The 14,831-nt window shown below is 43.2% G+C and overlaps 1 protein-coding gene across 4 annotated transcripts in view; it reads right to left on the bottom strand.

The window, feature by feature from the left end:
* Positions 1-14,831, bottom strand: part of FANCL (FA complementation group L) — an 88,086-nt gene that overhangs the window by 51,628 nt on the left and 21,627 nt on the right. For all 4 annotated transcript variants that reach the window (XM_038394423.2, XM_038394425.2, XM_038394424.2 and 1 more), the window contains one exon: positions 12,227-12,323. In XM_038394423.2, coding sequence (XP_038250351.1) covers positions 12,227-12,323 — 97 coding nt within the window. The remainder of the gene's footprint in view (positions 1-12,226; positions 12,324-14,831) is intronic.

Here is a 14,831-nt window from a genome sequence, read left to right on the forward strand (position 1 = left end):
TACTCAGAAAAGCACCTTCTCCTCTGAAATACAAATTAAGTATGCAAATAAGTAAGTTTTGAGTAAGATGAATTAAAGCAAATATTTTCAGAAGAAAAAGACTAGTCTGATTACATTCTGTAGAATAGTGATCTAGAATCTCAAAAATGTACCCAACTGTCTAAAAGCTAAATGAGAGACAGAAGGCCTATCGTTTCAACAGACCCAGATCAAGTTCCGTAACACAAGATTTAGCATCTAGCTCTGCATTACTGAATACTAATAATTTTGCTTCAGTTTTCAATGATCCTCAACATGTGCCAGGAATGTGCAACCTAAAAAAAAAGACAGAGATAAGGGGTGGGAAAAGCGATATAGGCCAAACTGGACAGTCTCTACGTAAAAGAATGAATGGACACAAATCAGACGTCAAGAATTATAACATTCAAAAACCAGTTGGAGAACACTTCAATCTCTCTGGTCACTCGATCACAGACCTAAGAGTGGCTATCCTTCAACAAAAAGCTTCAAAAACAGACTCCAACGAGAGACTGCTGAATTGGAATTAATTTGCAAACTGGATACAATTAACTTAGGCTTGAATAGAGACTGGGAATGGATGAGTCATTACACAAAGTAAAACTATTTCCCCATGGTATTTCTCCCCCTCACCCCACCCCCCACTGTTCCTCTGATATTCTTGTTAACTGCTGGAATTAGCCTACCTGCTTGTCACCATGGAAGGTTTTCCTCCTTCCCCCCCCCTGCTGTGGGTGATGGCTTATCTTAAGTGATCACTCTCCTTACAGTGTGTATGATAAACCCATTGTTTCATGTTCTCTGTGTGTGTGTGTATATAAATCTCTCCTCTGTTTTTTCCACCAAATGCATCCGATGAAGTGAGATGTAGCTCACGAAAGCTTATGCTCTAATAAATTTGTTAGTCTCTAAGGTGCCACAAGTACTCCTTTTCTTTTTGCGAATACAGACTAACACGGCTGCTACTCTGAAACCAGTATACACCAGGGTTTGAGCAAATTATGGCCTGCGGGCCGCATCCGGCCTGCCAGCTGTTTTAATCCATCCCTTGATCTCCAGCTGGGGAGCAGGGTCGGGGGCCACCCCACATGACTCCCGGAAGCAGTAGCATGGCCCCCCTCCAGCTCCTAAGTGTAGGGGAAGCCAGGGGACTCCACTCTATATGCTGCCCCCACCCCCAGCACCTCTCCCACATCTCCCATTGGCAGGAACCACGCGCCTCTCTGTAGCAGCCAGAGAATGCTCATGCTACTGCTTCCGGGAGCCGCTTAAGGTAAGCACCACCTGGAGCCTGCATCCCTAAGCCTCCCCCTGCCCTAGCCCTGATCCCCTCCCGCCCTCCAAACCCCTCAATCCCAGCCCGGAGCACCCTCCTGTACCCAAACCTCTCATCCCCAGCCCGAGCCCTCACCCCTCCCAATGCCCCAAACCCCTGGCTCAGCCCTGATCCCCCTCCTGCCCTCTGAACCCCTTGGTCCCAACCCAGAGCACCCTCCTGCACCCCAAACCCCTCTTCTCCAGCCCCACCCCAGAGCCCACAACCCCAGCCAGAGCCTGTATCCCTTCCCACACCCCAACCCTCTACCACAGCCCTGATCTCCCCACCACCCTCTGAACCTCTCAGTCCCAGCCCGGAGCACCCACCTACACTCCAAACTCTTCATCCCCAGCGCCACCCCAGAGCCTGCACCCTCCCCTGCTGGAGCCCTCATTCCCCCCACCCCCTGCCCCAACCTGGAGCCCCCTTCCGCACCCTGAACTCCTCATTTCTGGCTCCACCCTGGATCTCGCACCCCCAACCAGAGCCCTCACCCCCTCCTGCACCCCAACCTGAATTTTGTGACTATTCATGGTCCACCATACAATTTCTATTACCAGATGTGGCCCTCAGGCCAACAAGTTTGCCCACCCCTGGCATACACCAAATATTTGTTACAAGTTTTGGTGCAGAATTCTTTATTTTTGACTGAACTACACTCTGTCTTCTAAATAGCAACCTCAGGTTCAATTCTAATGTCTTTATACACTACCCTCACAACATTCCACCTCTTTCAACCGTATAAATGACTAGCTAGTTCATAGGATAAATACTTAAGTAAAGATATGACTTAATCAGCTAGTTTATGGTAGATGATAACTAAAAAATTGCCTCGAGGAGAGGATATAATCTATTGGAAATCATAAGTTTATCTGATAATGAGATATGGATGCATTTTGAGGACTTTTCCAAACTGTAAAACAGATGGACAAGAAAATATTTAGGGATTTCTTCTAAAGCACCTGGTAACCTTATGAAAAAAAAAAAAAAACATTTAACACGACACAGTACTTCAATCATCTACAAGAGAACATGTCCCCTGAAAATTTCACTCTTCTAATATTAAAGTAAACATCCAATCCAAGAATACTAGACACAAAATTGTATAATTTCTAGTTGTCTTGAAGATTATTAAAAAAGCAATCCAACTCAGTCTTGTGTGACTTATATGCCAGTCAAACGAAAAAAACACCCAAGTACTGAATATTAATGTAAGTATGTATTCCTGGTTTCCTGAAATTTCTTTTCTCCTGCCTGTTTAAAATCTATTATTTAGATATCAACTTACAACTGATGAAGGAGAACAGTTCTCCAAATACCCTGGTCTATATCTGTTACTGACCCTCCTGAGCCCAAACATCCCCACACAAGAAACCAACACATACTGACAACTACTTTCAGCCTTTAAAACTAAATTAGACTGAGCCCTCCAACTCTTAAATCATCCAAATCATTCTTCTTACCAGCAAAAGTCTAGTTTCATTTGCATTCTGCCTCTCCCCTTTCGCTCTACAGAAAGGAAAATAAATTGTTTCCTAATTTCCTTGCCTACTCCCCACCATCCCTCAAAACCAATTCTCTTTCTTTTGAGAAAGTCAGCAGTACCTGAACCTGAAAAGTATAAGGCCTGGTCTAGAAAATTAGGTCAGTTTGACTAGGTCTGTCAGGGTTGTGAAAAATCCATCTCGCTGACTGGAGTAGTTAAGGCGACCTAAGTTTCCTTGCCCACAGCGCTACATTGACAAAAGCATTTTTCCATCAACTCATCTCCTGGGGAGGTGAATTACCTACACTGACAGGAGAACCCCTCTCATCACCGTAGGTAGTTTCTACACTGAAGTGCCACAGCAGCTCAGCTGTGCAGCGATAGCATTTTATGCGTAGACAAGCCCAAAGAATGTTGACAATGTGGTCAATGCTAGAACTTCATCATACTTACCAACATAAGCAGCAGAAGTAATCAGTACCAGGTGAATGGAGTATAAAGAGAGTGACTGCTATTTCAATTAAAGTTTGTGCAGATGAAACATATCATGTGGAACAAATAGGGAATCCAAGAAAAAAAGGCAATGATCAGACCTTTTTCATCTTACACTTCATACAATTTCTTCTTCAACATGGTAAGTTAATTCAGCTATTTCCATAACCAATATTTGATGGGGGTGGGCACAAAAAGAGTACACAAACCTATTTCTCTATATGGCCTCTGAAGAAGACAAGATTGGACAACTGAATACTTTGATAGATCATAGGAGAGAACGGGCAGTACTCTACTGCTCAGAATCTCGGCCCCTCCCCCAACATGGACCTCTCTGCCCCTGGTATGCCTCCCTACACCAAGGTTTCTGAGGAGGTCTTCAGAGAACAGCCTGTGGCTGTCTTCCTCAGTTCCAGCTCTGAGGGAATTCTGGGGATTTTAGAGTTTTTATGTTGCTCTGTCCCTATAATGTAGTGTAAAAGGGCTGGAGCAAGGGTGAGGATCTGATGATCAGAACAGAGAATGCATGGGAATCCAATCCTGCATCAATGAGCATAGCTAAGCATCTACCAAGTTGCTCCTGTTGAGCAGATTAGGTACATACCTCCCTTCTTTGGTATTATCTAAGTGTTATCAATAGAAACAACATAGCAAAAATTAAGCAGAAGATATTTCTCAAAGAAGATGATATGAATGACTATCACAAAGCTTTCCTTAAAACTTAATGAGCACTCTTTTTCAATGTGTTTAATATGCGTATTAGTGAAAAATCTAAATTCCTATGTCACCAACCATATTTTTTTTTGCAGCAAGTTTAAATGTCAGACACATTTTTAAAAAGGACAAACACAATTGATCATTTCACCACTATAATCTTCTGAAAAGGAGTTGATTGATGACTATGAATTACAATCTGGTGTGATTGCACTATGTTCTCAGTTGTTAGCATATGAAACTACTGAAATACTAAAACTTCCTTTTCCTACTAGAAATCTCCAAGATTTTTAACTACTGTACTAAAAAGAGTATATAAAAGTAATCAGATACTCAGTAGTGCAATTAACATGATGGCCTTGATCCTCAAAGTAATCATACTGTACAGTGATAGGCTAAAACGTGGTTTTCATTAGATAATACCAAAGAAGGGAGGTATGTACCTAATCTGCTCAACAGGAGCAACTTGGTAGATGCTTAGCTATGCTCATTGATGCAGGATTGGATTCCCATGCATTCTCTGTTCTGATCATCAGATCCTCACCCTTGCTCCAGCCCTTTTACACTACATTATAGGGACAGAGCAACATAAAAACTCTAAAATCCCCAGAATTCCCTCAGAGCTGGAACTGAGGAAGACAGCCACAGGCTGTTCTCTGAAGACCTCCTCAGAAACCTTGGTGTAGGGAGGCATACCAGGGGCAGAGAGGTCCATGTTGGGGGAGGGGCCGAGATTCTGAGCAGTACTGCTGTCCAAAGGAAGCTGGGAAAAGACTGCTACAACTTAGATCGCCTCAGACAGCTGTAAAAGCAGAAAATTATTTTTAAAAAGGGATAATTGCTAGAAATTGACTTGTCAATCACAGAAATACTGTTTACAGCAGTGGTGGGCAAACTTTTTGGCCCGAGGGCCACATCTGGGTACGGAAATTGTATTGCGGGCCATGGAAGCTCACGAAATTGGGGGTTGGGGTGTCAGAGGAAGTGAGGGCTCTGGCTGGGGGTGGCGGGCTCTGGGGTGGGGCCAGAAATGAGGGGTTCAGGGTGCGGGAGGGGGCTCCAGGCTGTGGTGGAGCAGAGAGGTTGGGGCACGGGAGGTGGTCGGGGTGAATGCTTCAGGTGGCACTTACCTCAAGCAGCTCCTGGAATCAGTGGCATGTCCCCCCTCCAGTTTCTATGCGGAGGGGCTCTGCATGCTGCCAACGTCTGCAAGCACCACCCCTGCAGCTCCAATTGGCTATGGTTCCCAGCCAATGGGAGTTGCAGAAATGGCGCTTGGGGAACTCCCTGGCTGCCCCTATGCGTAGGACCCGGAGGGGGGACATGCTGCTGCTTCCAGGAGCCACGCGAGGTGGGGCAAGCCCCTGACCCCGCTCCCCAGCTGGAGTGCTGGAGTGGAGCAAGCTCCTGACCCCGCTGCCCAGCTGGAGCTCAAGGGCCTGATTAAAATGTCTGACGGGCCGGATGTGGCAGGCAGTCCGTAGTTTGCTCACCTCTGAGTTACAGGTATGAAAAGTTGTCTCTTATCCAAATGCAAAATCTCTGTCTCTAACTTGATGAGATTCATGTAGCAATTGCCCTATGAATATTAAGGCAGGATTATTTCACAAGCGCAGAAGATAGAACATTTGAGACAAGTTATGGTGACAAAAAAGTATCTGCCTAGAAAAGGTAAGTGTGAAATATTGTTTATCATCAGCTTTAGAGAAGCACTGCTTCCTAGAAAGAAGGTGGCAACACTCTGGTGGAAAATGGGACTGGGTGAACCAGAGTACGATAGGAATTTGATCTACCTGGATAACTGAGTTTTCTAGGTCTTTCATCTTCTTCTGGGTCTTTCAAATAAACAGTTTTTGCAACAATTCAAAAATCTTATATGCTATTTATGTACAATTTAAGAGCTATTCTGCCATCTCAGATTTGAAATTCCTCTTCAAAATTTTTGTTTTTAAACAGAAAGAAGGAACAGTCTTTTCCCCAATCTCGTTCTAAGAAATAGCTAAACCGTTCTGCAAAAATGTTCAAATAATGAAATACAGTCAGAAATTTTCACCACTCGCGTACAAGATACAAGGATAAATTACTGAAGATAAGAACATGAAGAGAATGCTATCAAAACAGGCCAATTATTTAGCCTAGAAACTATGAATATTTTCTTTTTACGCACAGACCCCACTGTAGTCTCCCATACCTACTCTTCATCTCCACACATTACACAGTAAGTGGCTAAAGAAGCAATCTAACATTCTTTAACACCTGTTACAGGCTTAGTCTTCTGACTAAGTGATCAACAAAACAAACAAGGAGCTGGGACTTTTGCTAGGTCATAACAAGTGAGGATACACAACGTGATCCGTGATGAGATTCCCTGGGCTGACACTGGACCGCTTTCATCCCGTCCGCAATGGCTATAAACAGTTTAGTGGTCTTTCTAAAGGGCTTGGTTCTCTCTGTATAGAAAGCAAGTGTACATCTCACATCCAGCGAATGGAGCCTTCCTCCCTGCTTGCATGCAGCTTAGGATAGAAAACTGTGAGGAAGACGTTCAGATTACTATGAAATTGTGAGACCACCTTCAGAAGAAATGAGGGGCGTGGCTGCAGCTGCACCTTGTCCTTGAAAAAGACTTTGTATGGTGACTCAGAGGTAAGGGTCTGGATCTCTGAAACCCCATCTAGTGGAGGTGATGGCAATAAGGAAGGCCATCTTCCAGGACAGACAGACCAAAGAGCATGTTGCCAGTGGCTCAAACAGGGATGATACAAAGCTGGGAGGTATTGCCAATTCAGAGAAGGAAGGATCAGGATATTATACAGGAGGATCTGGATGACCTTGTAAACTGGAATAATACTAATAGGATGAAATTTAATAGTGAGAAGTATAAGGTTATGCATTTAGGGATTAATAACAAGAATTTTAGTTATAAGTTGGGGACGCATCAATTAGAAGTAACGGAAGAGGAGAAGGACCTTGGAGTATTGGTTGATCATAGGATGACTATGAGCTGCCAATGTGATATGGCTGTGAAAAAAGCTAATGCGGTTTTGGGATGCATCAGGAGAGGCATTTCCAGTAGGGATAAGGAGGTTTTAGTACCGTTATACAAGGCACTGGTGAGACCTCACCTAGAATACTGTGTGCAGTTCTGGTCTCCCATGTTTAAAAAGGATGAATTCAAACTGGAGCAGGTACAGAGAAGGGCTACTAGGATAATCCGAGGAATGGAAAACTTGTCTTATGAAAGGAGACTTAAGGAGCTTGGCTTGTTTAGCCTAACTAAAAGAAGGTTGAGGGGAGATATGATTGCTCTCTATAAATATATCAGAGGGATAAATACAGGAGAGGGAGAGGAATTATTTCAGCTCAGCACCAATGTGGACACAAGAACAAATGGGTATAAACTGGCCACCAAGAAGTTTAGACTTGAAATTAGACCAAGGTTTCTAACCATCAGAGGAGTGAAGTTTTGGAATAGCCTTCCAAGGGAAGCAGTGGGGGCAAAAGATCTATCTGGTTTTAAGATTCTCCTCGATAAGTTTATGGAGGAGATGGTATGATGGGATAATGGGATTTTGGTAAGTAATTGATCTTTAAATATTCAGGGTAAATAGGACTAATCCCCTAAGATGGGATATTAGATGGATGGGATCCGAGTTACCCAGGAAAGAATTTTCTGTAGTATCTGGCTGGTGAATCTTGCCCATATGCTCAGGGTTTAGCTGATTGCCATATTTGGGGTTGGGAAGGAATTTTCCTCCAGGGCAGATTGGAGAGGCCGTGGAGGTTTTTCGCCTTCCTCTGTAGCATGGGGCATGGGTGACTTGAGGGAGGCTTCTCTGCTCCTTGAAATCTTTAAACCATGATTTAAGGACTTCAATAGCTCAGACATAGGTGAGGTTTTTCATAGGAGTGGGTGGGTGAGATTCTGTGGCCTGCGCTCTGCAGGAGGTTGGACTAGATGATCAGAATGGTCCCTTCTGACCTTAGTATCTATGAATCTATCTATGAATCTAGGGACCTCCATCAATCTCGTCAGAACCAAATTAAGATCCCAAGGAGGCGCGGTTGACGTACTGCAAATAGAGTCGTTCCAACCCCTTCAGAAAGCGGCCAGATATTGAGTTTCAGAATACTGACCAGCCGCCCAGCCAGGGGTGAAATGCAGAGATCAGAGCTAGATGGACTCTTATGGAAGACACAATTAGGTCTTCCTGCTTTAAATGAAGCAGTAATCCAAAATAAAGTTCAGTGAGGACTCCGTAGGTGAAAAACCTTTGCGCATCAACCAGATCAACAGTCTCTTCCATTTTGCCAGGTAAGTGGCTCTAGTCAACAGTTTTCTGCTCCCCAATAGCACCTCACGAATCTATGCTGAACAGGACCGTTCTGCTGGGTTCAGCCATGGAGCTTCCATACTGTCAGGTGAAGCAATTTGAGGTTCAAGTAGAACAGATGACCATGATCCCGAGAGATCAAGTCTGGGAACAGTGGCAGGCTGAATGGTGTGTTTACCGAGAGGTCCAGCAGAGTGATAAACTAGTGCTGGCATGACTTTGAACAGGGCCCTGTGAATGACAGGAGTGGAAGGAAACGCAAAGAAGAGCCATCCCATCCAGGGAAGGAGAAAAGAATCCGTGAGTGAATCTGAACTGTGTCCAAGGAAGGAGCAAAATTGAGGGCACTTTCTGTTATGCCTTGTTGTGAACAGATCCAGCTGGAGAAATCCCCTCTTCTGGAAAACAATGTTCAAGATGTCTGGGCAAATGGACCACTTGTGATAAATGGAAAAGAATCTGCTGAGATAGTCCACTAACTCATTCTGCAACCCCATTAGGTATGAGGCTTCAAGGTGAATGGAATGGACCATACAGAAATCCTATAAGAGCAGAGCCTCCTACCATAATGGAGAAGAGCAAGCTCCCTTTTGCTTGTTTATGTAAAACCTTACTGTTGTGTTGTCTGTAAGGACCACTACACAGTTGTCCTCCAGGTGGGGTCAGAACGCTTGGGAGGCTACACGCACTGCCCTTAACACTCTCACATTGATGTGTAACTGTAGCTCCTCCGATGACCAGAGACACTGGGTCCTGAGGGTTCCCAAGTCGGCTCCCCCACTCATCTTCAAAGTGTCCGTGACGAGAGACTTTGCAGGTTCAGGTTTTGAGAAGGGAATGCCTGCACACAGCATCTCCAGATCCAGCCACCACCAAACGAGGGTGGAAATCACCGATGGTGGAAGACAGACCACCTTGTCCAGATGGTGTTGTTCTAGTATGTATATATCAACATCAGCCAAGACTGAAGGGGATTTAGACGTGCAAGTGGCACCACATAGTTACAGGATGCCATGTGTCACAGAAGCTTCAAGCAGTTTCTCGCTGTTGTGATGAGGTGACTCCATAGACTTCGTATGAGTGCCTCTACAGCTATAAATCGGCTTTCTGGGAGAAATACTCTGGCCCACTTCAAGTCAAGGATTGCCCCTATGAATTCTATTCTCTGAACTGGAGAAAGTGTTGATTTTTGCATGTTTATCAATAGTCCCAGATCCTGGAAAGTTGACTGTATCAATCTGATGTGCACCTCCACCTGGTCTCTGGATCGACCTTTGATCAGCCAGTTGTCCAGGTAGAGGTACACTTGCACCCTTCTCCTCCTCAGGAAGGCTGCCATGCACTTCATGAACACCCAAGGAGCTGCCAACAGACCAAAGGTTAGCACTATGAACTGATAATGTTTGTGGTCTACCATAAATCTTATAAAGAAAAGGAGTACTTGTGGCACCTTAGAGACTAACAAATTTATTAGAGCATAAGCTTTCGTGAGCTACAGCTCACTTCATCGGATGCGCAAAAGCTTATGCTCTAATAAATTTGTTAGTCTCTAAGGTGCCACAAGTACTCCTTTTCTTTTTGCGAATACAGACTAACACGGCTGCTACTCTGAAACCTGTCATAAATCTTATGCATCTTCTGAGACCTTGAGAGACAGCAATGTGCAAATACACATCCTTTAAGTCAAGGGTGGCATACCAGTCCCCTGGATCCAGAGCGGAGATAATCGAAGCCAGAGAGACCATGCGGAACTTCAGCTTCTTCATGAATCTGTTGAGGTTTCGCAGATCCAAGATCAGTCTGAGGTCACCGTTGGCTTTTAGGATCATAAAGTCACACAAGTAGAACCACCGTCCCCTTAGCTCCGTTGGAACCTCTTTCACTGCTCCCACCCTTAGAAGCAACTGCACCTTTTAGGCTAAAAGTTTCATGAGAAGGGTCCCTGAAAAGGGATAAAAAGGGAGGGTGGGAAGGAGGGGAACAACTGAATTGCAGAATATATTCCACTTCTACCATGCGCAATACCCTACAGCCCATGGTAATGCAGGTCCATGCCCAGTAGAAGTGGGACAACCTGTCCACAAACATAGGGGAAATAGGATCCAGAGGCTGTCCTGGTACACCATCCTCATGGGTACCCTCAAAAGGTCCGTTTGGACCTGCCAAGTGTCTTGAGGGGGCAGATATCTGGGCAAGTGAGAGTTGAGATGGAAGCCCTCTCTTGTAGCCCCGTTCCTCTTCTGGCTATACCCTGTCCCATGTCTGGTGCTGGGCATCTCTGGTCGGAGCAATGTCTGCTCCTGGGCAAGGCATAGGATTCTGCCTCCGAAACCAAGCCGGAGGACTCACTCCTGGGCAATCATGGTGGTGCAGTGCTGACCAGCACTGGAGAGCAGTGCCACTAAGGAGACCAGTGCTGTGACATCATTGCAGGCTTGCCTTCAAAGGCACCCGCCTCAGTGCCCTGGTGTCCCGTGGTGCCGGACCTGCAACAGACAGTTCACGACCAGCCAGGGATGGTGGCATCGTGAATGAAAGAAGGTTCCTCCCAGCCTCTGGCATTGATGGAAAAAATAGGGACAACACACCACAGTGGCTATCCCTAGGTTGGGAATCCATTGGCACTGGATTCAACGGCACCCTTCCCAGAGCCAAAAGTCGATGGAGCCACACGCCCTGTCAGAGCCTCAGAGTGGCCTGGCATGGGTCACACTCTTTCTGAGTCCCTATTGATCGCAGGTCTCAGGGTCAGGAAGCGCCCCGGTCTGTCTTCCTGTGCTTTTTCTTTGGCATCGGTGATGACGAGTAGTGCCAATAGGCTGGTGCTAGTTTCCTGTGCACCTAGGGATGAATGATGGTGCCAGGAATCTCGGGCCGCTGGCACGCAATCATTCCACGGTGCCGGTGAGGAGGAATGGCACTATACCTCTTTTCAAGGATGCTGGGACACTTCTGACCAACATCAAAGTGCTCGGTGCCAATTCCACCTGAGGCTCCAAGGTGGGACAAAGAGCTGCCTCCATCAGGAGGAACTTAAATCTGTTGTCCCTGTCCTTTTTAGTTCTGAGTTTGAAACCCCTACAGATCTTGCACCATTCTTGAATGGGGGCCTCTCCCAGGCATTTAGGACAGTTATCATGCAGGTCATTCACCAGCATCAGTTTGTGAAACACCATACACTGTTTGAAACCCTGGGACTGAAACATATCCTGGTGCCCAGTGCAGGCTGCCCCACAAGGTGAGGAACACTGGTAACTATATTATACTTACTTAACTACACTAATGTAATTGAATGATAACTATTTACAATTTATTTACAGATAAAGTCCACTGAGAGCAACACTTGCAAGACGCAAGAGATGAGTATGTTCCAGCAACTGTCACGGGCGGTAAAAAGGAACTGAGGGAACAGCGGGGCAGCACACCATGAGGGCATGACTCCAGGGGGCACCAGAGCCGACCCGACAGATACCACCGAGGGACAAACTTTCCAGCAACAGTGCATGCGACACATGCACACCTACATTGGAATGAACATGAGCAAGTACTCAAAGAATGAAGGTTTCCGAAATGGCACTGGATGCTAACCTGTAACAGAAGGTTTTTGCAAATGGTGTACAACTTTATATCAGAAGATACTTTTAGATTACTATTTACAGTGTGAGTTTTAAACTGGTCTTAAAAAAATTGTCTTCAGAACAACATTCACTGCTTTAATCATTGTTCAAACCACTGTTAAAGGACAAGCACACTAGACCTTTTGGAAAGAAACCTGTTTACTAACTTCATTATAAAAGATAAGAGAGAGGAATCCATTCTTTTTGGTCTTATTTTCTTAACGTATTTTCCCACAAATAAATTCACCTTTGCATTTAACTTCAGCGTAATTAGATGCTGTCGCCCACAAGAGTCTTCTCCTTTTAGCTTGATGGTATTAAGGCCAGTATCTACATATACGACTCTGAAAGGAAAAGAAAACTCTGGTAGTATAAGAGGGAATTATAACTCGTAATCTTTGCTATATTCCTAATTAGTCTGTTACATATATTAAATCGGTGGAAGTCCTGCATGCCAGCCATTTCTGCTGTTGTAGATTTACTGCTGTTAATACATCAGTCTACTGCTTAATGCAGTCATATATCTCTGGGTTATTTACAATGTATGTCAAGGCTCATGCTGTGGTCAGTGAGCACTATCTTTCAGTTTTCCATCACTGGAACCTTTGACACACACAGCATGTTCCTGTCAGCCTCTACTTATGTACACATTAAACTTTCTGTCAAATTCCTTAATCCATTTCTGCAGTTTCTTACTGTACAAGACTTATGTTCTCTATTTGCTTTTCTCCTCAATGAACTTCTCTTTTATGATCAATACTGTTATTTTAGAAAATTCAGTTGGTATCGGTTTATATACTCAAATCAATTTTCTAAAGAAAATATAGTATTAGAACAGGTATAAAGTAATTTACAATAATTTTCTTTCATGTTATGACAGTTTTATACAGTATACATGTACCCAAGCAAGTGTTAAGTGCATACTGACGGTTGCTAAGATTTTAAACGTGTAACAAATACAGGAGTTTTGTTTAAGATGCCACAGATTTAAGTTTCCTACTACAATGGAGACCAATACATTTTAAAATATACCATTCTTTGGAAATAAGGTCCCCTGAGTAGTTTAAACTATTGCCAAAGAGATTTTAACTTAGATGAATATTTACTAGTGAACTGGGCATGTGGATATTTTGACACTTTTACAATACCATTCTCTTGTAAAGATAAAAAGCAGTCTAAGCGTATTGCACAACTTATCACCTATACTGAAGACAAGGCCCATTCGAGTTCAAAACTAGCTTCTGCCTGCTGACCTGCCTAACAGGTTTTTTAAATAAAAACCATTACATGCTAGTCCAGTCACTGGAGTCAGCACACTGGGCAAATGACTTTCTTTCAGGAGAAGCTGGGCAGAGGAAGACTTATTAAAGCAGAAAAAAAATAGATCTCAACTGAAAGATATGCATGCTCTTGGATTAAAAGCGGAAGAAAATAGTGAAAAGAAGAAAATAAGGAAAACATTTGTACTCCACAGCACCAAATATGCAGGCATTGGAAAAAAATTAATAGAAAAAGTGGTAGAAGTTGGGGATATGAAAAAGGATGCATTAATCATGAAATAACATCATCTAATTTTCATGTACGATATCAAATGATTCAAAGTTTTTTTGGGTAACTTGACACTAATATAATTTTCCATAGAAAATTTAAGAGTTGAATTCAGGACTTGCATGACAAGGTGTAATTAAGCTTAAATCAACTGATCTGCATTCATTTAAACCCGGTATAAATTTGGCTCTAGTCTACATCTCCATTTTAAATCAGAAAATCATTAATCCCATCTTTTTCAAAAACCTTGCACTAGATCCCCATAGCAAGTTTTTATAAAGTAAGGATTAAGAGATTCTAAATCCGTCCTCCACTTATAGTTGCTGAGAAAAACATGATTTCATATAGTCAAACAAGGAAATGGATAGTAGAGAAAAATGTATAGTGTCATGCCCAATATGTAGTGTAACTGGTGCCTGCCACAAAGCATCACCAGATCAGATAGCAAAAAAGTAGAGAAAAACAATTAAAGAGACGCTGTCAAGGTTGTTAGGATTTAAGATTTACGTACCTTGACAGTTGCCCTGTATATTTCAGAACAAGATCCAAAATTGGTTTACTGTTCATTGGAAACCAATGGACATATTCTATCTCAAACACACTTGTTACAAAGGAAACAAGTTTTTAGTTCTGTGAAAAAGTTTTATTTAAAAATACTGGAATCCTTACGGTAAGTCCAAAAAATGGTTAATATCAAATTAGAGCAATTGTAAAGGCCTAACAACCCTTAGTGTGCCTTTAAAAATTAAAAAAATACATATAAAACTGTTATAAATAAATAGTATCATGCCAGCAGCATGATCACATTGAAGACCTTAGCTTGGAAAGACTCTCCAGTCAATTTCATGGATGTTGGAAACTAGAAACACTGCAAAAACTACCAAGTTTTGAAATGTCTTCAGAATGGGTGCTATGATAGAGAAACCATGTGTATTTGTGCAATAATATACCTATATATACCTACCATATAAAAAATCCAAGTGAAAGTAACTCCCATCTCCCACTTTTCCACACATACTTTTTGGTTTTATAATTTATTGACAATATATCTTTGCAAAAAGTTGTTTTTAAAAAAATTGAAATTGCCATCTTAACAGTCTGAAATGTTGGAAAAGATCCTCAGAAAAACACACACGCGAATCCTCTATACTATCTGAAAATCCTTACCCCTTAGAGCCTGGGATGGGGAAAATAATGAACTTTGACCTCTAGAACTCTCCACTGGTGGATGACAGACTGAAAGATTATACAGATAGCCTCTCTTTATCTCTAATCAAGGTGTAAGACTTTAATATTAAATAATC

Source organism: Dermochelys coriacea, chromosome 3 (genome assembly GCF_009764565.3).
Source record: "Dermochelys coriacea isolate rDerCor1 chromosome 3, rDerCor1.pri.v4, whole genome shotgun sequence".
NCBI classification, from domain to species: domain Eukaryota; kingdom Metazoa; phylum Chordata; order Testudines; family Dermochelyidae; genus Dermochelys; species Dermochelys coriacea.